A 26,575-nucleotide genomic window follows, 5' to 3' on the forward strand; every position below is an offset into this window, starting at 1 on the left:
CTGACTACCTTGCAAGCACAAATGGTATTCAGTAAATATTAACTTCTTTTTCTCCTTATTTCTTTTTCCTTTCTATTCCAACCTTCTGATTATGATTCTCCCATTATTAAACTCTGACCTAGAGTTAATTCAACTTAAGTAGAAATGAGTCAAAGCACAACAGAATCTTGAGCTGTAGTGATTATGCCCTGTGTTTATCAAAATACCCCCTTCTTCAAACACATTTCTGTTATATCTGAAACTATGTGGTGGACTTGTTTTTGGATTGTATGATAGCTCATACCAAGTTAGAACATTTTTCCCACTTGATATACTAAAAAATGAAAGGCAAGAAAATTTTTGGCATGGAAAATATTAGTCTTCTCTAAATTATAACAAAATCTCATTAATTTAGAGCCCACTAAAAAGGAAGTATATTAGAAATTTAATTTCCATTAAAATCAAAACTATAAGCAAGATTTTGCAATGAGACTTTACCCTAAAAAATAAAGATATTAGAACCATTGTAGTTTGAAACATATAAAAGCAGACAATGTGATGCATATAATTTGTGTTTTGTATTTTGTCTTTGGTCATAATAGGAAATATAAAAGTTCATGTTTTAGTAATGTGCACTGAATCATACTTTACTCAGTTTTTCAAAGTTAGTGCTAAATGAGTAGTGAGATACTCCCTTCGACAAAGACACAGGATAAACATATGTAGCTTTGCATAATGATGTAGAGAGCATTAGTGTGGTCTTAACATGAAACTTGTATTTTGTGTGTTTTGTTTCTCTTGCCTTAATTGAATTAAAGTATGTGTATGTGGTTTTATTTTGTCACAACACAGATGGAGAATTATACTCTGGAACGGCAGCTGATTTTATGGGGCGAGACTTTGCTATCTTCCGAACTCTTGGGCACCACCACCCAATCAGGACAGAGCAGCACGATTCCAGGTGGCTCAATGGTAGGTGGTGCGTGCCAGAGTGTAGGCACAAAACACGGTTATCTATAGTAAGTCAGTGGAGAGCTTTCCTTGTGCAGTGCAAACAGCATGAGTTGAGATCTAGTGTGCAGATAAACTCATGGTGGTGACTTCATGGCTGTGTGTGTGAGAAAGTGGGGCAGAAAGAGAAAAGAGAGATTAAAAATTTAAGAAAATATTTGCTTTGTGCCAAAACTAAAGTTTCTCAGTAGTTAACTATGGAAAGAAGTAGATCTGGGCTGGAGCTACGGAAGGGAGGCAATGGAAAAAGATAAGATGACTTACCAGTCTTGTCTTCCAGGGACACCACAACAAATCTCACGATGTAGTATTTTTTTTCCTCCACACGTCACATGTGGCCTTGAGAGCATAAGTTATTAAATGTTTGAAAAAATTGTTGTGCTGAAAGCATTACATTGAAAGTGTTTTTGAAAGGACTTTGTATCATTTCATTTGATTCTCCTTTAATCTTCCTAAAATTCTTTCTCCCATTTTATAGGTTGGGAAATTAATACTAATATTTTATCTAAGATTACATCTAACCCAGTAGTAGATTTGGGGCAAGAACCCAGTTTCCTGACCTTTAGTCACTAGTGTCATACTTGATGAAGCAGATACTTTAAAAAAAAATTTATTTTATTGAAGTACAGTTGATTTACAATGTTGTTTTAATTTCTACTGTACACCAAACTGATTCAATTATACATATATATATATTCTTTTTCATATTCTTTTCCATTATGGTTTATCACAGGATATTGAACATAGTTCCCTGTGCTATGCAGTAGGACTTTGTTGCTTATCCATTCAGTATATAATAGTTTGCAAGGCAGATACTTTTTTAATTGTCTTTTTCTTTTTAATACATAAATAAATTTACCATAGAAGAAAATTATAAAATTTATATTCCAAAAATAAATACTATTTTCATTCAGATTTTGAACCAAATAATCCTTATATAAGTCTTCCATTTAGAGGGGTTTTTTTTGGATTATTCATTTATGCATTCATCAAAGATTTTTTATAATCGTCCCTACCATATTTTCATGGTTATTTTTTATTATTAAATAATGATCTCCATTTATATCTGCCTTCAGTCCTATAAAATAAAGCTTCCCAGTCCCTAATCTTGCATTCATGAACTCTCCTTAGGTTTTATATGCCTCATTAATAAGGATGAAGCTCATGGCTTACAGTCCATCTATGTACTCAGTAAGATGCTTGATTATCTCACTCTTTGAACTTCTGCCACACTTGCTTCTCCTGTACTCCTCTGGGGGTACCCAAAATTAATTTCACCTCTGTCATTCACTGGTTTGTTAGAGAACAATCACAATATGCTCTAAAACCTCGCTGAAATTTCAGGAGACCATGAGCTATGTGTCTTTGTTCTCCTATATCCCAATTCTAAAATGACTATGTAAATCATAAAGCATACCTCAAATTACCTCAATCAGCATTTCATTCCTGCTGTAACAACATTTCTGATTGTCCGTTATTTTTCATGTATTAGTGAAAATGATGTGCCCCTTAACTTCCACCTTGACCCTACTGCTTTTGCTCTTAATTGCATTGATTTTTTTCATAAATTTACCCAATTTACTGTTTTTGCTGTTTTTATCTCTTCTTCACCACTGATTTCTTCCCTGACCTGCAAACATGTTTGTCTACCCTATCCATACTCTCCCTTTAATCATGGTGTACCACGAGGTCCCTAGATGTCTAAGTCCATAGCCTGGTTAGGAACTTGTTTTCTCAGCATTTTCACCAGATTTAGCCATTTTCAACCTGACTTTGATCCCATGAAACTGCTCCTCCACTAATGACTTCCTATGTTTTTTTTTAAAATCAGTCTCCATTTAGACAACCTCTCCTGTGGTATTTGTCACTTAACTAGCCCTTTCTCTTTAAAAGGGTCTGTTCTCTCAGTTTCCTGCATTTCCTGCTCTCCCAATTTTCTAATAAGTTTGACATTACTTCCCATTTGCTGTTCTTTAAATGCAGATGATGCCTAAAATAATTCATGATTGAGTACAAACACTGTGGTAATCAAAAGGGACTGGACATTATAGTCAAATACCCACCTCTGGGGGTAGAGGAGGTAGAATGGTGCCCAGGTGACCATCTGAGAAATTAGAAGCCTCATTAAGGAAAAGAAAAATGCTGAGCTGAGATCACGGTAAGGCTCTCTGTGTAAAGCCGTTGAAGACCGAAACTCTAAAATCCCAGAGGACAGTTTTGGAATATCCACTGTTAATAATTAAACCTAGGCTTTGTATGGACTCAAAATTAGTAGGAAAAAACCTCTTTCAATGTGGCTATCTGGTCTACTCTCAAACTGAAATATTTATGTAGGAGGGGAAAATGTTTGTTTTTTTGTTCAGCAAGGAGACTTTGATCTACTAAGAACTCTAAAGGGCATACAGGCTTTCACTGTCCATGAGAAAGAAAATCTCATTAGAAGATGGAATAACATAAAGGAGAGTATAGTATCCATTTCATTTTCATGGCCTTGGAGGAAAAAAGTCATCAAATTAAAGCTGCTTTTGTGCTACGCACTCACATGTTGACAGCTGAGTCTGAAGAATTTACACTGTGGGAAAACAGTCATTGTCCGCAGCTCTGTACTTCATCTCTGCAAATGTGTATTTCATTTGAGAATTCAGTTATCAGTCTCTCAGCACTAAATGTGAGAACTGATTTTGCCAGATTAGCACAAAGGTTACATTTGACAGCATGCAGAAACCAGAACTGCAGCAAGATGGAGGATGCAGACACATATGAGGTAGAACCAAGGGACTGTGTGATTCACAAGCCTCATGAAATTAAACACCACTGAAGAACAAAATTGGAAACAATGTTTACACATGCATGCATAAAATAAGTGAATTTTGAGGCATCAGCATAGACTACACAATCAGTTGTGCTGCCAGAAGTAATAAATTACTTTGCAAGGTACTTTTTGAAAGGTCTTCTGGGCTATTGAAATTAATTTTGGCACAGTACTAACTTTACTTTTATCAAATTAATTCAAACCAATTCAATTATTTTGGAAGAATTAGTTGGCCTATTTCAGATGACTTTGAATTTGTGTTCTTGTTCAACAAAAATTAAAAACACAACTGTTGTGTAGCATTGGATCTTGAAATGTCTCAATTTTTATGGAATTTCACTATTTTCATAATTACTAAAGTTTACATTTTTATAATAGTAGCAATAAATTCAGTTTCATTTTACCAGGAAACATTAGGAATTAAGTAAGAAACTTTTAGATGAAGAAACATGAGAGATGGAATCTATTGATTTTTTCCATAACTGCTTTTTAAAAATCATCCTTTACACTAGCCCCTAGTTTAAGATTGCTAGATGTTAGAACAACTTTTGATTCCAGAAAATGTACTGGTATGAATTTGACCTGATGTGCCAAAATCCACTGTTTTTTTGTTTTTGCTTCATAAATTCTCTTGATACTATATAGCTTTAAACTTCAATTCTAATTTTGATTTACTAACAGTGTAAAAATTAGGTAAAATTTCTCTCTGTATATTCATAGTAAAAAAACAAGTTTATCCTGCTGTTATAGTAATGATTTCTTATCATTTATTGTGTAAGTATCACCTAGTTCTTGTACATATTGGTCATTCATTAGAGCAGATGGATAGCTAATCCACATTTATTTTTCTGTTTGATGGACACTATTTCTAACATTGTTTATTTATGTCTTGGACTAACATTGGAATGCTATATGATGGAAGGAAATACTACAGTCTTTAGAGTGAGACACTGTTTTACCTTGACCTTGTACCTATTCATGGGTTTATAATACTACCTACCTCTTAGAGTTGTGAAAAAATTGACTACATGATAATGCATATAGAGTACTAAGCAAGTGATTGGCATGTAGTAAGCACTTAATAAATGTGAGTTTTTTCGGTATCCTTTATCCCACTTCCATTGGGAGGAGCATGCTTAGTAAGCTTTGTCAGACTCATTTTGTGAGTGATTATATTTGAGCCAGGGTGAAAGGGCAGTCAGAGCTGGGTTTAATACATGAAACCACAAGGATCCTTGAGAGAGCCAAGGCCCAGTGCACACAAACAGACCTAATTACAGTGCCCAGAGTGTGAGACCTTCCTACTCATTTCAGGAAGACCTGTTTTCTTTTAATGGAATTTCCTAAAAGGATTGTGCCTTTGGATAGACCAACTCACTTGCTTTTTTTCCTGTAATTGAAATGGTATGCAAGTCATCATTCCACTTCCTCTCACTTGTAACACTAATACCAGGATGGCTTGCCCTTTTTGGAATCAGCATAGCTTCCTCTGTGGTCATGCACTAGGATATTTCATGTTTTCTAAAGATTCAAATTTCTCCACAAGATATATTTTTTTGAAAATAGAACCAAGAAATGTAACCACAAATAAATTCTGAGAGCACAAATTAATACTGCATGGTACCAGATACCTAATCTTAAATCACTTGTATAACTCTTTTGATATACTATTTTAATTCTACCATCTTTAAAGGCATGAACTGTATCAGAGTATCTAACTGGATTTTTTAAATAAAATTAATCATCTATTTTGGCATAATGTCAGACTTATTAATGATGCCATTTTGAACTATTTCTCTGCCTTAAGTTAGTAATATTTTGCTGACCTTGAGGAAAAAAGCCCTCTGGAAGCCTTACTCTATGGTTACATGAGCAGATGAGTATTATAGATGTTGAGTGACCATTCAGTTGAAACAACAAGAGCAACCACAAACATCCTCTATGAAAGAAGCAGCAAAGAGAGTCTTTTTTAACTTTTGAATTACATATTCTGTGAATTACATTCTGTATTAATTAGTTAACAATTCTGAAGTATCAGTGCATAGAGTCACAAGTAAAAATGTTAGTATTTTTGGTTATTTTTGGTGAAATCATGCTGAAACATGGATATGTAATAGTTTAAAATAAGTATCCATAACTATATCTAAACACAACCTATTAGTTATGGTTTTTTTCCTTATGAAAAAAGAAAAAAGAAATGCTCACCTGCCAGAAATACAATTTTTTCAAAAAATACATACCATGAAATTATTCTACTCTCAAAATGATGATAAATTTAATACACTCACTAAATATGCCTTCTTTTTCTCGTAAAGAGAAAAGTTACCAAAATATACCTTTACTTGCTCTTCTTTTCTGAGGACCCATTTTCTGTGTCACATTTTATCTAAGGACCATAATCACTTTTAACGAGTTTTGTTTGAAATTACTTTGCATTTGTGAGAAAAAAAAATGAATAAAACTTTGGAATAAAAGTTAACTCATTAGTGGAAATGTTTGGAAGATGGTTTTTTTTTCAGGCCTCTGACAAAATGTAGCTGAATAAAATTGTTAGGATATGCTATTTTAATATTATTTAATGATGGACTAAAAAGTACAACCCTCAAGTATGGCACATTAATCACAAATTTTGAACCACTTATTTCAGAATTTATAGTTCAATGGTGAGAGTAGGAAATAATACTTAAGGGTATGATTACATTTACTAAAGAAAATTCTACTTTTTAAATTAAAATTGATGAAAATGTATAAAAGTGAGACAATATCTTGGAAAATTCTTTAAATTGTAGCCAGCTCTCTTTTTTCTCTTGGTTCTTAACATTATTTTTCTCTCCTCTCACCATCAGCTTAATGAATACAGAGCCTGTCTATACCAATTTCCTCTTTTAGAGTCACTACATTCAGAGCTTGGTGGGCCTCAATAGGGATTTACTGCTGACTGAGTAATCTGGGTTCATGTGTGCAGTGACATCAAGCAAGAGATTTACCCTGAGAAGTGGATGCCATGACAATGCGTGTAACCATGGTGTGACTGGCCTCTCTGACATGGCTCTCAAAAGCTTTCCCTCTGTGAAAACAGAAGCCTGTTTGCAAATTAATTAGTTTCTGGCGGCAGCTTGATTGTTGACCCACAGTTTGTAGAGTGGAAAAACAATCAGATTAGTGTGCTCAGGGTAAAAGACCAGTGTGCAGTTGCGTGTGGCTTGCTCAACTATTGAAACCATGAATGAACTGAAACAAATTCTTTTCTGAGAAGCCTAGGCAGAGGTTAAGTGTGATGAGCCTAGAGCTCCCAACAGCAGGGGTGGGGGAATTAAAGGATTTTAGCCAGATAAAGCTGAATGATGGCAAGCAATGGCATTGAATTTTAATAGCATGGATAGTTTTGACCAAATAAAACAAAACAAATACAAAAACAAAACACACTTGTTATGTTGTTCTAATCCCTCTGAGTAGAACCAATAAGTTTACAATATTATTAAATGTAGGTTTGACACAAATACTTTCATAGTAGAAAATTTCAGAAGTTTTCAGATGGGAAAGTTTTAATTAAATTTGTCTCAAAGGCTAATTTGATAACATCTAAATGAAAAACTGTTATGAAGTAACCTGCCTTTTTATGTTGATAAAATTTTTGTTGATATATTTACCTCGGCTGCTTTCTAAAGTGTAATCCTCACATGCCCAATAAAATTAATCCTGAGTCACAAAGAGATGTTGGCTCATGAGAATACATATTCTGCTATCTACTTTTGCAAATATCAAATTAGATAACCATGCCAAGGAACGATGTCTGCAATCTTAGGATGAAAAAATTCTGCATACCGTTTTTGATGATTAAGATTTGTTTTAGTCAATAAATTATTGTTTACGCTTCAGTTTGTAAGATTACCTAACACAATAAGCCATATATACTCTTCCTTTTTAGATACCACTGGCAGATGTCTCCCTAAATACAGCTCTGATGGCTATCACAATACTTTCCTGTTCAAAAATAATTTATATCTCTCAATTTACAAGTGAATTGAATCCAGATTTTGCTGCCTGTCATGTTTTTTGTCACGCAATCCTAAATGACCTCTCCAATATTAAACACTAACAGACTCAAATAGGGTCGGTTGCCCTTAAATTTACTATCATTTTTATTTAACCATACCATTCTCTCAATGGATTTTAATCTTTCCCACCTTTGAATCCCAAGAGCACATATATACATGCTTCGATTTGTCACAGGGCCTACCTCTTTGCCTTGCAATCTAGGATGTGCCAAATAAGAAGCTCTTCAATGAATCTGCTTTGCAGGCTCTGGGGTCAGATGGCCTGAGTTTGTATCCCAAGTCCTCTATCTACCACCCTCGTGACTTGGGGGGTAATTTAGGTTACTTATTTTCATCACCCATTTATGATTTGTAAAATAGGGTTAATAACTAATACACTGTTTTTCTGAAGATGCATGAGACAGTCCTCATAAGGTACTAAGAACAGTGTCTAATAATATGGTAGATGCTCATTATAACTGTGGTTGTTGCCGGTGTTTGCATACCAGCTCTATACATAGAACAGAGTGTACATTTGGAGAATTAATACAGAGAACCAGCCTGAAGGTTATGTTTGCCTTTCTTAATCTGTTCTCAGGCTTTTTTGTTTTGTCTTATTTAATTGACTATTGTCAATATATGGGCATTTAATACATCAAAAATATATAAAATATTTGTCTTTAGTATTAAAATAGTATATAAACTTTTTAGTCAAATTGGGCTTAACAAAATTAGCAGATGAAATAATGAAATGGTGAACCAAGGGTAAATTTCAATAAAATGTGTTTTCGTAAGTATTAATTTAGCTCTATTAAGTGCAATACTTACAACTTAAATAAATAAATCATTAGATTAATTCTTTTTTTCCAATATAATTTTTTTAAAAACATTGACTGCATTGTTGCATCTAAGATATTCATTTATCCTGCCATATCACAGCTTAGCTTTTAATTTTTTTCATGTGAAGATGTCGTCTGTAACCTTTGGGGTGGTGGTTAAGAGCATGGAGTCTATAGAACTTGACCGCCTGACTTGGGCACTAACTGAACAGCTGGAGACAACTACTGTAAGCTACCTGTGCTCAGCATCCCTTTATTCAAGTGGAAACGATCATCGTTCCTCCCTATTGGATTGTTATGAGAATTATGCATAAGTAAATTTCTATAAAGCACTTGGAAAAGAGACTATTCTTACCAAAAACAAAACAACTCGGTTGATGTTAGCTTATTCCATAACATTGTGTAAGAATTTTAAATAATAGAAAAATAAAAATACCTAAATGTGTCAACTCACTAAAGATGTAGTAGAATGTACAGTCTCACTTAACTGAACAGCCATGTATTTCTAGGAAAGCAATGAAAATGGCTTAAGGAAAACAAGACAAGATGAAGTGATAGTAATCTATGCCCTTTCCTTAGACCGAGTCTATACATACAGGATTTCTTGTCTAACGATGTGAGTACATTTTGATAAAATAGATCTACTACTATTTTGCTTCAAGAAAGGGAAAAAGGATTTTTTTTTCTAAGTTTAGAAATATACTAAGTTACTTACATATGACCCTGAAATGCTCTAAACTTCACATATCAACTAAACATAAATTACAAAATGTTATGCAGAAGAAGGGTCTTTAAAATATTTTCCTGGTAATATTAGTAAGGAAGATTTGCATGTGTTTAGATGCGCTTAGAAGAAACATTTTTAACTTAGAATTGTTTGTGTCGCTATATGATTTAAGTAACTAGACAAGAGAAGATCACATCCCTTCACTTCCCACCCCGGCATCCCCCACCTTCCTTTCAGCAGTCTTTCAACTTCCTGTGGCACTTTTGGATCAACACATAAATTCTGCGTTTTAAACACTATAACATTTTACATATGGTAATATTATTATTTTAAAATATATTTATGCAAAAATAAAGATGCATTTGAAAATTATAGTTTATTATTAGTAGTAATTTTGTAAATTGATAAGTATAAATTTTTTATTCATTAGAAGTATAATTTTTATTTGTGATTTACTAAATCATAACTATTTTGGCATTTAATGTAGGCTGTTAGCATAAAGGATTCATCAAAAATGTGTCTCTTCAATATGTTTATAAATTTGTCTAAATTCATATAAGCATAAATAATCTATTTTACCTCATTTAATTACTAATATTTTTCCTTTTTATTTTTAAATTAATTTTTATTGGAGTATAGTTGATTTACAATGTGGTGTTTCTGCTGTACAGCAAAGTGTATCAGTTATACACATATATATATATATCTCCACTCTTTTTAGATTATTTTCCCATAATGGTCATTACAGGGTATTTAGTAGACTTCCCTGTGCTGTACAGTAGGTTCTTATTAGTTATCTATTTTACATATAGTAGTATGTATATGTCAATCCCAGTCTCCCAATTTATCCCTTCCCGCCTTCCCCCTTGGTAACCATAAGTTTGTTTTCTACATCTGTGACTCTATTTCTGTTTTGTATATAAGTTCATTTGTACCATTTTTTTAGATTCCACATATAAGCGATATCATGTGGTATTTGTCTTTCTCTGACTTATGGATAAAGAAGATGTGGTACATGTATACAATAGAATATTACTCAGCCATAATTACTAAATTTTTTAAATGTTAGGGTTTCAATATCAAAGAGAACCGTCCCTTTTTGTACATTTAAAATCCTCACCTGAATGTGTATGGGAAATATGTGACAGCCAATTTAACTTTCCCTTTGAAACCCACACTGCCTTTTTCTGCTTAGCGTACAATAGGATTGAAGTGACAGACAGTACAGAGCTGTATTTGGGGGCTTGTATGTTGTGTTTTGACCCATTTACAATTTAGTAAACTGGAATCTCAGTGATCCTGAAAGTTATTAATGCCAAGACTGATATTAAATGATTACTGCCACTTAATTGCTTAACACCTAATAAAGTTTATTTATCAGTGTGTTTTCTAAACACATCTAAGAATGAATGAACAAATTATACTCACATTTTGCAGGACGAGAAAGTAATCTTCTAAGTCAAACAAAAATGACAGTATTCTGAAAATAGGAAACAAAACATAGAAATTACCACAAAACCTTACTCATTTTAGGATGAATTAAAGGGACATCTAGTCATACTAATAATTCAAATTATAAAATTTGGGCTTATTAGGCTAGGAGGAGCCAATAAGGTACAGAACATCTTTGATCAATGACTTTTATGTATTTGCAGTAATCATATTAAATATTTTGACGGAAGAGAAATTATTGAAGTAGTGGAATATTGCTGTTTGCCATAAGAAAGCTAATGACTCACCTCCCTGTTGTTACTTCTGTTGATTTCCTTTAAATAAAATAAAAGGGAAAATCACATTCTTTATAAATACCAAGGTAAATATACAGCCAACTCTGATCAACCAATCAGTGCCCAAATTAAGAAAATTGTAATATAACTGGATGTGAAAGCCCTTGAGATGATTGTATGTTAATGAATCTTAAAATGTGAACTGATTTTCCACTTTTTTCCAAACTGGAACTACCTTTACTGTCTTTCTGGTTTGTTTCTAATTCCTGAGTTAAGAGCAACCTGTAGAAGGCAGTTGAAAAGACTGGCTGGAGCTAGGAATTTGACAGCAGGAAATAGAACAAGAATGGCAGACCGTTAGAGCATCCAATTTTAATGTCCTACAATGCTGAGGTCATTTTGTAGTGATAGAGCTGAGGAGGCAGCACCAAAAAAGAGGGTAGCCATGTCATGAAGATATGCCAAATCTCTACTAAATTTAATAGTTCTGATTAATTGTGTCATCTCGATTTTGTATAAATATTCTGCAACTCCATTAGTCAGTTCTGCCTGTTAGCTACTCATGAATTCCCAAACTGTTTGTCCTTGGAAGGATCACGCTTTGTTAGCCATAGATGTCACTAATATGTTAGTAAAGAATATTCTGTTAAGAATAGCAAAATGAAACTTCCTTTAATACACTTTAATACAACTAAGGAAGCTGAGTATGTCATTGCTATTAAGCTTGATTACTTGTAACTATTACATATTTTCTAGGATGGGAAAACATAGGTAATCATTAAAAGAAAAAAAAGTTTCTAAAAAACATATCTATCCACTATTCTTATGGAGTCAGAAAAGAAAGATGATAATTATGGAGGAATAAAGGGAGAAAAGAAAAGAGTAATTCCTAATGGTTAATAATAACTTCCTGAATAGATTTTGTCATTATCACTTAACCATAGTAATAACATCTGTCACTATAAGAAAATTTATGACATCACAAACTGAAATTAAAATCCTCAAACTATACCATTGTCTCGTATCTAAAAGTCTAACCCTGAAGTTTATAATGTAAGTTAGATGTGATACATATTAAATAATTTTTACAGTCTCAGAACATTGCAAAATATTATTGGAACATATATTATTTCCTGGGCCATTTTCTATCTGACCATACGGTTGTCAGTAAAAACAATGAAACGCCGTGTAATATGATAAAGGTAAAATAGCTAAGTTATTAATGAGAAGTTAAGAATAGATCACTTTTAGGTGAACTAAACTGTCAAATTTAATTACTATTTACAATGTATTTTCTGTTTGTTTGTTTTTTTGCAATACGCGGGCCTCTCACTGTTGTGGCCTCTCCCATTGTGGAGCTCAGGCTCCGAACGTGCAGTCTCAATGGCCATGGCTCACGGGCCCAGCCGGCACGTGGGATCTTCCCGGACGGGGACACGAAGCCGTGTCCCCTGCATCAGCAGGTGGACTCTCAACCACTGCGCCACCAAGGAAGCCCTATTTTCTGTTTTTTAATGAGTATTTTTAGTTTCCCCAAGCCTAGTCCCTTCTCATCTCATTCACCAGTGTTTTCTATTTCTCTGTATATAACTTAAAGTATATCAGTCAACACAGTTATTAACAGAATGCATCTCTTTCCTCTGTACCCTACAGTTCTACTGGAAGTGCTCCTAGATAACTGATATTAGCACAATGAATAGCTAGCTACGTTTGCTAGCTACTAACATTATTCTGGCCAACTTCCATTTTCTGTACACATTAAGGGCTCTCTAGGTACCAAGAACTGTTATAAGAAACAGCTGAGTAAGAGAGATCCTTGCCCTCCAGGATAATACTAATAGAACTCTTTATCAATGGAAAACCCTGGAAGTCTTAGCACATCTATGGGATTATATCCATATATGTCCAAGAAGTCTTAATATCTTAAAAACATTGTTTAACGCATAATGTAAGAGAGAAAGTACTATCCATTTTTCTTTCAGTGAAACATGAAATTTTTGATTCACTGGATTTTCAGGCTTTGAGTATCAGAACCACTGACTGTCTGAGGTTTTTACTATAAAATGATTTGACAACTTATGAGGGAGGCTATTTTTTGTCCATATATCTGTGGTCTTCTGTTAGAGAATATGTATATAAGACAGTTCAAAATCCAAGAAATTGGAAACCCCCTCTTTTTAAGTTTTGAGGAAAAGGATGGGATCTTTTGGAATCAGAAAAACTGTACATAATATGACTATAGATTTTTAGAAGGTATTTTTTAATGGCATACATTTCTAATTATAAATAAATTTTTAAGAAGGGAAGTCATCTCGAAAATAATGAGACCAAAAAAGGATTGGTGGTGAGAGAGAATTAGTTAAGGAGTGGAGAGAAACTAGAAACAATATTCTTTTATATTCAAGTATTTTAGCAGAAGGTCTAAATGCTTCTAGATATTCTAGAAATTCTAGGTGTTCTGGGCTGCTGTCCCGTAAGTAAGTATATAAGGTCACTTCAATTGGTCTCTGAGCTTTAAAAGACATACATAAAAAGTTACGAATTAATCATTAGCAACAATCATGGTTCTTGACCCGTTTTCTAAGAGTAAAATCATTTAATTTGTTTTAGAATTTTAATTTCTAATTTGATTATTTAAAGCAGTGGTTGAATAAGAGCTTAAAAATGCATGTTCTGAACAGTTTTCTTAGGTAAATTTATTGTCTTCATTGATTTAACACACTATTTGCTATAGAATTTTTATATATCAATAGTTGGACTGCCTTTCTTTTCTATCATTAAACAGAAAGTGTAGTAATTTTCCAGTTTCTTTCGGTTTTATTATATAAATCTATAAATTGTGTTGTTGTCATACTTTTACCTGCCTTTCTCTTTACAGCTGCTCTGTAAACATTTTAGTGGAGGGGGGCACAGTAACAAATGGAAGGATATTATTTAAAAAGATGAGGAATTCTTTCTCTCAGTGTTTTAAACTAATATATGTAAACATTTCTTATATGGTCTAAAAATTTATTCCAATAACATGTAATTATATAAGGCTCAGAGCATGGCTCAGACAGTGGTTGTATTTATAGTTTAATACTTATTCCATGGAAAAATGTAGAAATCGTAGGTCCACTAGAAAGTAAAACTAACTTAGTCTATATTAAAGACATTAGAAACCATTTCTTAGTGTTACTGAAATAAAGGAAAACCCTGTATTTATTAAAAACAAAGTTGAAAGTGTCAAATTGGTTTAGAAAATACCTTTATTAGTCTTGAGTAGGTATCTGTGGAAACAACTCTATATTAGCCCTCAAGATATATAAGCATTATTAAAGCAGAAACAATAGGAGAAAGTTGCAAGAAAAAAAAAGAGGAAAGGGAAATGGAATGCTTGCACTGAACAGAAACCACAAATTGAATTAAGTATTAGCACCAATATTAAATTGCATCCACTACAATGCAAATGCTTGACATGTAGTGTTATTACCCAGGATGTTTGAAAGTTTTAATAATTAAAGCAATAATTTGAGAAATTGATGTTTTTACATAAAGAAATAATTGAAATAATCATGCACAACTGAAATACTATGTTTGTATAGTGTTTTATATTCTTCAAAGTGCTTCCTATAAGATCATTTCATGCTCCCAAAAACCCTGTGAAATAGCAAACTGCAAGTAATAAAATTTAAGTAATCTGCAAGAGGTCAGAAGTAACCTTGTATCCAGTGAAAACTGAGATGAAATTCATACTTTCTGACTCTGTTCTGTTTCTTACATGTTCATTTTACTATTTACCATTACTAAAACTTGCATGTTTCTGTTCTTTGCTAAAGCTTTTTCATGTAGGAAATTTTTATCAAGTTATAGACTTTGTTTTTCCACCCCCCCCCCCCCCGTCCCCCTGCCCATATCCTCAAGTCCATTCTCTGGTAGGTCTGTGTCTTTATTCCTGTCTTTCCCCTAGATACTACATGACCATTTTTTCTTAGATTCTGTATATATGTGTTAGCATATGGTGTTTGTTTTTCCCTTTCTGACTTACTTCATTCTGTATGACAGACTCTAGGTCCATCCACCTCACTACAAATAACTCAATTTCATTTCTTATTATGGCTGAGTAATATTCCATTGTATTTATGTGCCCCATCTTCTTTATCCATTCATCTGTTGATGGACACTTAGGTTGCTTCCATGTCCTCGCTATTGTAAATAGAGCTGCATTGAGCATTGTGGTACATGTCTGTTTTTGAATTATGGTTTTCTCAGGGTATATGCCCAGTAGTGGGATTGTTGGGTCATATGGTAGTTCTATTTTTAGTTTTTTAAGGCACCTCCATATTGTTCTCCATAGTGGCTGTATCAATTTACATTCCCACCAACAGTGCAAGAGGGTTCCCTTTTCTCCACACCCTCTCCAGCATTTGTTGTTTGTAGATTTTCTGATGATGCCCATTCTAACTGGTGTCAGATGATACCTCATTGTAGTTTTGATTTGCATTCCTCTAATAATTAGTGATGTTGAGCAGCTTTTCATGTGCTTCTTGGCCATCTGTATGTCTTCTTTGGAGAAATGTCTATTTAGGTCTTCTGCCCATTTTTGGATTGGGTTGTTTGTTTTTTTAAATATTCAGCTGCATGTGCTCTTTATATATTTTGGAGATTAATCCTTTGTCTGTTGATTCTTTTGCAAATATTTTTTCCCATTCTGAGAGCTGTCTTTTCGTCTTGTTTATGGTTTCCTTTGCTGTGCAAAAGCTTTTAAGTTTCATTAGGTCCCATTTGTCTAGTTTTGTTTTTAATTCCATTTCTCTAGGAGGTGGGACAAAAAGGATCTTGCTGTGATTTATGTCATAGAGTGTTCTGCCTATGTTTTCCTCTAAGAGTTTGATAGCATCTGGCCTTACATTTAGGTATTTAATCCATTTTGAGTTTCTTATTGTGTATGATGTGTTAGGGAGTGTTCTAATTTCATACTTTTACAGGTACCTATCCATTTGTCCCAGCACCAGTTATTGAAGAGGCTGTCTTTTCTCCACTGTATATTCTTACCTCCTTTATCTAAGATAAGGTGACCATATGTGCATGGGTTTATCTCTGGGCTTTGTATCCTGTTCCATTGATCTATATTTCTGTTTTTGTGCCAGTACCATACTGGTTTGATTACTGTAGCTTTGTAGTATAGTCTGAAGTCAGGGAGCCTGATTCCTCCAGCTCCGTTTTTCTTTCTCAAGATTGCTGTGGCTATTTGGGGTCTTTTGTGTGGCTATTTGGGGTCTTTTGTGTTTCCACACAAATTGTGAAATTTTTTGTTCTAGTCTGTGAAAAATGCCTGTGGTAGTTTGATAGGGATTGCATTGAATCTGTAGATTGCTTTGGATAGTACAGTCATTTTCACAATGTTGATTCTTCCAATCCAAGAACATGATATATCTCTGTGTCTATTTGTATGATCTGTAATTTCTTTCATGAGTATCTTATAATTTTCTGCATATAGATCTTTTGTCTCCTTAGGTAGGTTTATTCCTAGATATTTTGTTCTTTCTGTTGCAGTGGTAAATGGGAGTGTTTTCTTAATTTCACTTTCAGATTTTTCATCATTAGTGTATAGGAATGTGAGAGATTTCTGTGCATTCATTTTGTATCCTGCTACTTTACCAAATTCATTGATTAGCTCTAGTAGTTTTCTGGTAGCATCTTTAGGATTCTCTATGTATAGTATCATGTCATCTGCAAACAGTGACAGCTTTATTTCTTCTTTTCCGATTTGGATTCCTTTTATTTCTTTTTTTTCTCTAATGGCTGTGGCTAAAACTTCCAAAACTCTGTTGAATAAGAGTGGTGAGAGTGGGCAACCTTGGCTTGTTCCCATCTTAGTGGAAATGTTTTCAGTTTTTCACCATTGAGGATGATGTTGGCTGTGGGTTTGTCATACATGGCCTTATTATGTTGAGGAAAGTTCCCTCTATGCCTACTTTCTGGAGGGTTTTTATCATAAATGGGTGTTGAATTTTATCAAAAGCTTCTTTGCATCTATTGCGATGATCATATGGTTTTTATCCTTCAGTTTGTTAATATGGTGTATCACATTGATTGATTTGCGTATATTTAAGAATCCTTGCATTCCTGGGATAAACCCCACTTGATCGTGGTGTACAATCCTTTTAATGTGCTATTGGATTCTGTTTGCTAGTATTTTGTTGAAGATTTTTGCATCTATGTTCATCAGTGATATTGGCCTGTAGTTTTCTTTCTTTGTGACATCTTTGTCTGGTTTTGGTATCAGGTTGATGGTGACCTCACAGAATGAGTTTGGGAGTGTTCCTCCCTCTGGTCTATTTTGGAAGAGTTTGAAAAGGATAGGTGTTAGCTTTTCTCTAAATGTTTGATAGAATTCACCTGTGAAGCCATCTGGTCCTGGGCTTTTGTTTGCTGGAAGATTTTTAATCACAGTTTCAATTTCAGTGCTTGTGATTGGTCTGTTCATTTTTTCTATTTCTTCCTGATGCAGTCTTGGCAGGTTGTGCATTTCTAAGAATTTGTCCATTTCCTCCAGGTTGTCCATTTTATTGGCATAGAGTTGCTTGTAGTAATCTCTCATTATCTTTTGTAATTCTACAGTGTCAGTTGTTACTTCTCCTTTTTCATTTCTAATTCTATTCATTTTAGTCTTCTCCCTTTTTTTCTTGATGAGTCTGGCTAATGGTTTATCAATTTTGTTTATCTTCTCAAAGGACCAGCTTTTAGTTTGATTGATCTTTGCTGTCCTTTCCTTCATTTCTTTTTCATTTATTTCTGATCTGATCTTTATGATTTCTTGCCTTCTGCTAACTTTGGGGATTTTTTGTTCTTCTTTCTCTAATTGCTTTAGATGTAAAGTTAGACTGTTTATTTGAGATGTTTCTTGTTTCTTAAGGTAGGATTGTATTGCTATAAACTTCCCTCTTAGAACTACTTTTGCTGCATCCTATAGGTTTTGGGTCGTCGTGTTTTTGTCATTTGTTTCTAGGTATTTTTTTGATTTCTTCAGTGATCTCTTGATTATTTAGTAGTGTATTGTTTAGACTCCATGTGTTTCTATTTTTTACAGTTTTGTTTTTCCTGTAATTGATATCTAATCTCATAGCATTGTGGTCGGAAAAGATACTTGATACGATTTCAATTTTCTTAAATTTACCAAGGCTTGATTTGTGACCCAAGATATGATCTATCCTGGAGAATGTTCCATGAGCACTTGAGAAGAATGTGTATTCTGTTGTTTTTGGATTGTTGTTTTCTCTTGTAGACAGCATATGTACAGGTCTTGTTTTTGTATCCATTCAGCCAGTCTATGTCTTTTGGTTGGAGCATTTAATCCATTTACATGTAAGGTAATTATCGATATGTATGTTCCTATTACCATTTTCTTAATTGTTTTGGGTTTGTTATTGTAGGTCTTTTCCTTCTCTTGTGTTTCCTGCCTAGAGAAGTTCCTTTAGCATTTGTTGTAGAGCTGGTTTGGTGGTGCTGAATTCTCTTAGCTTTTGCTTGTCGGTAAAGGTTTTAATTTCTCCATCAAATCTGAATGAGATGTAATCGTAATCTTGGTTATAGGTTTTTCTCCTTCATCTTGCCTCTTAGGCAGGTCCAGACTTTTTCCCGGACTCCCTCCCGGCTAGCTGTGGCACACTAGCCCCCTACAGGCTGTGTTCACGCAGCCAACCCTAGTCCTCTCTCTGGGATCCGACTGAAGCCCAAGCCTCAGCTCCCACCCCCTTCCCGTCCCAACGGGTGAGCAGACAAGCCTCTCCAGCAGGTGAATGCTGGTTGGCACCGATCCTCTGTGCGGGAATCTCTCTGCTTTGCCCTCCACACCCCTGTGGCTGCACTCTCCTCTGTGGCTCTGAAGCTCCCCCCTCCGCCACCTGCAGTCTCAGCCTGCGAAGGGCCTTTCCAGTGTGTGGAAACCTTTCCTCCTTCACACCTCCCTCCCACTGGTGCAGGTCCCATCCCTATTTTTTGTCTGCTTTTTCTTTTGCCCTACCCAGGTACGTGGAGAGTTTCTTGCCTTTTGGGAGGTCTGAGGTCTTCTGCCAGCGTTCAGTAGGTGTTCTGTAGGAGTTGTTCCCACACGTAGATGTATTTCTGATGTATTTGTGGGGAGGAAGGTGATCTCTGCGTCTTACACTTCCGCAATCTTGAAGCTCCTCCCAAGTTATAGACTTTGGAAAATACAGTTGCATACTTTTTAAAAAGCCAAGATTTGCCACAGTCAAAGGATTCTACCCAGCAATGGTTCACAGAATGGATTATGTTATTTATGCGTAGCTCAAATCATTGAAAGCTTATCTGGTATAAACCCTTATTACCAGGAGTTTGGCCATGGAACTAGCAGCATATACATCTGCTGGGGATTTGTTAGAAAGGCAAAATCTCAGAACCCACCCAGACCCACTTAATCAGAGTCTGCACTCTCATCCTACATTAAAACTGAGAACTAGGCTAAACTACCAAAACATGGTGCATCTTTGATTGTTAAAGAAGAAACAGAGACAGAACAGTTTTGTTCCATTCTGTAAGTGGACATATCTCAAGTAAATTGACATTAGCATGCAAGAATGTTTGTGTGGTGTGTGTGTATGTGTGTGTTCATTATTTAGACTCAGTTTACTGTGATGTGGTCTACTTCAGACTTTGTAATTATTCTAATATTGGCCTTCTTAAATTAGTAACTTTTGCTTCCATTTTAATTGGGGAGTTATAAACACTACCTTAGTGTATCCTTTGAACAGGTTGGTTGGAATTTTAAGCAACAATCACTGATAAGATCTCTATGAAAGACTAGTAAGACCCACCTTACTCTGCTTGAATCATTTTACCAAACAGTGTTAGGTTAATACAACTGCTAATACCTTTATAATAGCCCATAAAATCTCCCACAACTACATGTCCTGTTAAATGTTAGGAATTTTTTAAAAATAGTGGTAGAGATGGTGACTTCTAGTTTCAAAAAAACCTCAGGCAGTTAAAAAAAAAGTTGTTTTCAGAATATATTAATATGAATTAACAGTTTTACACTTGAACTAGACTAGGACTAATAATGTTTTATTTTAAATAACAAACTGGATGATAAAACAGCAACATAGTATTTAAAATATGTGATAACTATTATTTCCATGTAAATCTCCTTTTGTTCAAAGCATCCAGTAAGGAAAAACTAGATCGATTTTTAGTGCAAAGACACAGGTAAAATTCAAATATAAGACCTAAAATTATACATTTTATGTTACAACTTTAAATTTTGTATTGTAACCTTAAATTTTAAATTACAGGGATGTGATATAATTTTTTACATGTAATAGAGCACTTGCAATGTTAAAAAACTCACTAGTCTCCAGTTCATATAGCTGTAATCCTAAAAACAAAAAAAATCTCAAAATAGGTGCAGGTTGTTTCATTAAAGTAACAATAAATTGTTTGTTTTCAATACAGTGAGATTAGGAAAGTACAAAAAATGGTAGCTAATGTTAAATTTGAATTATTTCTTGAGGGATAATAAAATCTTGAAGATTAAACAGTGTGTAATAAGAATTGTTTTCTGCAAATTCTAATTACTTTGAAAATTATGCTGTAAATTTTCTTCTTTTCTGCCTTGAATTTCCCCACATAGACATTTTCAAGAATTAAAACTATTATTGTCTCTTAAGAACAAAAGCCATAGAAACTGCTAATTATATCACAGTTGAACATGTTTCTCTTCTTTGAAGAGATCCTATATTTCCGGCATTTTTGAGAACAGTTTCTGATCAGGGAATGATAGAAATAAATGCTGAAGCTTTGCTAGTTTTGCAATCAAGATAATTAGTTTCTACCTATAATAACACTCATTAAAAAGTTGCCAAGGTCTGTGTCAAGTAAGAATTGACCAAAATACTCCCTGGTCCCTAAATCATTATTTTATTTTAAGAATCAGGCCACATTGCCATAGATATTTCCTTTCCCTAGAATTCAAGGGCCCAACTACAGAGGAAAAGCCCTCAGTCAATGCAGTCCTTGAAAAAGGGCTTGAGCTATTACCAAGTCCTAGGAAATGGGCAGATAGCAAGATGAAACTTTTTCCATTGCACTTAAAAATTTGACTTTTTATTTCACAGAGTAAAAATTTTTTGTGTGATTGCATATTCAGAAATATTTTGGCAAAGTAAATTTTATGATTATACAAAATTGGCTTTTTTCTGAATACAACTGTTACTGGAATTCACAAACACCAGTTTTGCCATCTGTAGATTCTGAGCTAAGTTTCAGAGAGAAAAAAATTAAGCGGAAATTGAGTATACACCTGATTGTGTGTGTGTGTGTATATGTGTGTGTGTGTGTGTGTGTGTGTGTGTGTGTGTGTGTGTGTGTGTGTGGTATGCAGGCCTCTCACTGTCACGGCCTCTCCCATTGCGGAGCACAGGCTCCAGACACACAGGCTCAGCAGCCATGTCTCACGGGCCCAGCCACTCCGCGGCATGTGGGATCCTCCCGGACTGGGGCACGAACCCGTGTCCCCTGCATTGGCAGGCATACCCCCAACCACTGCGCCACCAGGGAAGCCCCTACACCTGAATTTTAAGAGAATTTAAAAGAAATAAATTGGTATTACATATTTGCTTTTATTTTTGTGTTGCTTAAGTGGTTTTGTTCATTGGTTTGTTGGCAAGATTTCAATCTATCAATTTAACTTTGAATCATGTATAAAATATGTGGGTGAGATAATTGTGTGAAACATCTAAGAAATGTCTGAGAGCATAGACAAAGATAAAAAGGCTTTCAAGCCATTCAAGTCTTCTAGAGCTATAGTATCACCAATAACAATATCAGACAAAAAGGAAAACTAGAAACAAATACATTTATGAGTATCCAGATATTCCAAATAAATGCATGAAATCATTTCTAGTGTTACAAGGATGCTTCAGTCAGTAGAAAACCTCTTAATTCTTTACCTTAATATTTTAAAAATAAAATATATGTTACCTTTTTAAGGTTGAAAAATAAATCAAATGACTTTTTCTGACTTATTAAAATATGTTAGCTAAGAGTAGAAAAAAGTGTTCTTAACATGATAGGAAAGGATTGAACTGCAATTAGAGTTCTTAATGCATAGAAGAATACTGTTAATTTAGGGTACTGTGTTATTACAATTATTTGAAAATAATAGGCCTTGTATTTTAGAGCACTTTTAGTTAGGTTTACAGTAAAATTGAATGAAAGGATAGAGATTTTCCGCATAGCCCTACTCCCACACATGCTTAGCTTCCCCATTATCAACATCCCCCACCAGAGTGTACATTTGTTACAGTTGATGTACCTACACTGATGCATCATTATCACCCAAAGTCTGTAGTTTATATTAGGGTTCACTCTTGGTGTTTGGACCAACGTACAATGACATATATATACTTTATATGATCTATTTTAGTATCATACAAAGTTCGTCAGTGTAGCCACTGTGAAGCCACTGACCCCAAAATCCTCTGTGCTCAACTTATTCATTCTTTTCTTCCACTTAATCCCAGCAACCCCTGATCTTTTTACTGGCTCCATAGTTTTGCCTTTTCCAGAATGTCATGTTGTTGAAATCACATCACACCATGTGTAACCTTTTACACATGGGCTTCTTTCACTTACTAATATGCATTTAAGTTTCCTCCATATCTTTTCATGGGTTGATAGACTCATTTCTCTTTAGCTCTGAATAATATTCCATTGTCTGGATTGACCTACTGAAGCACATTTTGTTTGCTTCCAACTTTTAGCACCTTTGAATAAAACCACTATAAACATCATGGGCAGGTTTTTGTGTGTATATTACTTTTTAACTCCTTTGGGTAAATACCAAGGAGCACAGTTGTTGGGCCATATGGTAAGAGTATGTTTAGTTTTGTAAAAACCACCAAACTATCTTCCATAGTGGCTGTGTCATTTGGAATTCCCACCACCAATAAATGAGAGTTCCCACTGCTCCAAATCCTTGCCAACAGTTAGTATTGTCAGTGTTCTGGATTTTGGCCATTCTAATAGATGTGTAGTGGTATCTCATTGTTTTAATTTGCATTTTTCTAATGACGTGTGATGTGGAGATCTTTCTGTGCTTATTTGCTTTCTGCATATCTTCTTTATTGAGATGTCTATTAAAGTCTTTGGCCCATTTTTTAATTCAGTTGTTTGTTTTCTTATTGAATTTTAAGAGTTCTTTGTCTATCTTGGATAACAATCTTTTATCAGATGTCTTTTGCAAATATTTTTTCATAATCTGAGACTTGTGTTCTCATTCTCTTTATATAAATGTTTTTCAAAAGATGTATTTATTTCCATGAAATGTCTCTTAAATGTACATCATTTCTCTTATTTTAAATGTTAGCAAATGAGTGAGATATGACTGCAGATTGGAGAAAGAGTTGAAAGGAGTTACTGCTGTGTTTTTCTTCCTTCTAAGAGAATTTAAATCACTCCTGTACTGTATCTCCTTGGTGTGGGTTTTTCTTTTTTTAGCTCCTTGCTCAAGCACTGAAACTTTAAAAAAATAAATCACATTCACTTAAATGTACTTTTTCATCTCGTTTAATAAAGTAGAGTAAGTACACTGTAAAACAATGTGATGAACTTTCTGGCAAAGGGAAGAAAAACGTGCCCTAATTTAAAATGAGGTGAGTTAGAAAATACCATGTTTCTTGAACCTCTACCAATTTTCTGTTTACGGGAAAGTTTTAGTGTGAAGTCATCGATTAAGTAAGATCATACAAATTACTTTTTATCATGGAGCAATGACTTTTCTAAAGAGAAAGTTTTATTTTCTTTGGATGTAGGAAATGAAAGTGTGCTGCCTTGTTTTTCCTCATCCAAGTTCAAAATTTATTTTTAGTTTGTACTGTATGAAAAATATTGTAATTACTTTATGAACATGGACTCTATTGATAGCATGATTTTGTTTTTAGAGAGCAGCGTTTATATTATACATATTCCATTTAATGTTGACCTCTCCTGTAATGACAAAATATTTTTAAAAATTGTCTATTTCCCAAATCTTTTCAATTTTATAGAAATACATTGGGAAAAATATCTGTATTGAGTCCTTAAGGTTTAAGTATAATCAAAATCAATATCCAAATTATTACCTCAAGAATATGCACATTATATGTGTGTGTATATGCATGTATAACCGTTATGAGGTAATGAAAAGTTCTTCTATGAAATTATTTCCTTCATGAAATTCCTCTGATTTTCTCAAATAACAAATCATCTAGTCTGTTCATACAGTAGTTTATACGTAACATAATTTTAAAACATAATGTAAATGATAAAAGGACAGTTTATGGTGATAGATGGGTATTAACTTATTTGTTTAGAACCTAATACAAGGAATAACTTGTAAATATTTCAGCTTCCTGAATTTAAGAAGTAATAAATACTCCAAAATTTTAGAAATGCCTACAAATATTATAGTTGAGGTAACTGTATTAAATCTAAAATATTATATCAAAATATTTCTAATCTATATTTATCATGATAAAACACAGACCTATAAATCATTATACATTGTACTTGTAAATGAAAGGACATCATTATACAACTCTCAAAATCTGCAATGGAAAAAGGCACTCTAATATACAATCAATAAAGCACATAATTATATCATTCCCATATTTAAATATTGAAGAACTCTTCTTTTACAAGGAATCAGTAAAAAAGACAACATACTTACAAGATAAGAGAGTGGAAATAGACCACATTTTAGTAGATAAGTATCAAATCATAAGTAATGATGACAAACAGTCATGAACTTATGATAGATCCATTTGGTTTAAATTAGATTAATATTCCAATTATTCTCCTTAAAACCTACTTTGTGCTCAACACTATGTTTCTGTAATTTGAGAAATTCACCAAATTAGATAACTGATTGTAAGATATACATGATAGAAATAAATCAATCAGCAGGACAGAAAGATAAAACCAAAATACAGCAATATGTATTTTCTTAAAAAAAAAATCACACAAACTAAATATTTATTACCAGTTTACTTTCCAAACATAGTTCTACAGCATGTAGGCAGTTACAATATGAAAAAGTTCCTATTTGAATACAAGATGTTAAAAACCATAATATTTAAGTAAAAAGAACATAACGTGCTATCTAGATATAGAAAATCAACCATTCATTGAAGATTTTATCAAATCAAATTTGCTTCTCTATGAAAATCTAAGTAATGTTTGGAGCTCAGACTCAGTTACATTGTTTGAATTTCTTGATTTTGCTGCAGTTTGAATGTAAGACTAAGCCATAAAGATAAGTATTAGTAAAGAAAGAAAGTAAATGTTTTTATTCACCACCTGTAATAATAATTACAGGTTGTATTTTCTTAATTTGTCTTAATCCTTATACGTGCCTTAGCTCACTTTAGCCGAAAGTTAGTAAAAACATACTACTTTTTGTTTCAGGAGGCATAGAAGTATTTTTAAATTATTTTTCTATGAAAAATTTCAAATACAGGTAAATTGAAAGAATTTGACAGATACATATTTGTCCTCAGTCTATATTGTACAAATTTATAATTCTCTATAATTTATCACATATCCATCCATTCCTCTTCATCCATCAACCATCTTTTTTTATGAATTCAAAGTAGATTTTAGACACCATCACACCATTCTCATGTGATTAACAATGATATGAGTTCAATATTTGTGTATTTTTTCTATTCAGATGAAATTTATATACAATGAAATGCACTAATCTTAAGTGTAGTACTCAGTGAGTTGTGACAAATGATATACTCCTCTACCCCAAATGCCAGTCAAGGTCAGAAACACCTCAGGAAGTTTTCTCCTGCCCTTTCCTAATTGATCCCTACACCCTTGTTCCCAGAGGAATCCACTGTTCTGAATTTTCCACAATAGATTACTTTTGCCTATTCTAGAAACTCACATAAATGGAATTATACAATAGATGCTCCTTTGTTTAAATATTTTTGAAATTCATCCATGTCATTGCATCTATCAGTAATTCATTTCTTTTTATTTCTGAGAAGTATTTAGCTGTATGGCTACACCACATTGTGTTATCTGTTCTCCTATTGATACAACCTTTGCTTAAAAAAGCTGCTGTAGCCATTCTTTTTCAAGTCCAGTTGTGGGCATAAGCTTTCAGGTCTCTCAATTAACTAGCAATTAGTGGAATGGCTGCATCATAGGGTAGATATATGTTTGGTTTTATAGGAAACTGCCAGACCAATTTATATTCAAACCAAATATAAAGGAGATATATGTATGAAGGAGAATGTTAAACAATGGATTGGGAGAGGAGGAGTCAAGATGGCGGTGTGAGAAGACGTGGAGTTAAGGTCTCCCCATGACCAAGGCACCTGCTGGCCACGGTTGGGGGACTCTGACACCCAAGGAGACAGGAGGAACGTCAGTAGGATGTAGGAGGACTGAGG

At 33.9% G+C, this 26,575-nt stretch overlaps 1 protein-coding gene across 1 annotated transcript in view; it reads left to right on the top strand.

Moving 5' to 3' along the window:
* The window catches only part of SEMA3A (semaphorin 3A), a 237,765-nt gene that overhangs the window by 136,148 nt on the left and 75,042 nt on the right, over positions 1 to 26,575 (top strand). The window contains exon 6 of the mRNA XM_059074056.2: positions 832 to 951. Within this exon, the coding sequence (XP_058930039.1) occupies positions 832 to 951 (120 nt within the window). The remainder of the gene's footprint in view (positions 1 to 831; positions 952 to 26,575) is intronic.

This window comes from Kogia breviceps, chromosome 9 (assembly GCF_026419965.1).
Source record: "Kogia breviceps isolate mKogBre1 chromosome 9, mKogBre1 haplotype 1, whole genome shotgun sequence".
Classification (NCBI taxonomy): domain Eukaryota; kingdom Metazoa; phylum Chordata; class Mammalia; order Artiodactyla; family Physeteridae; genus Kogia; species Kogia breviceps.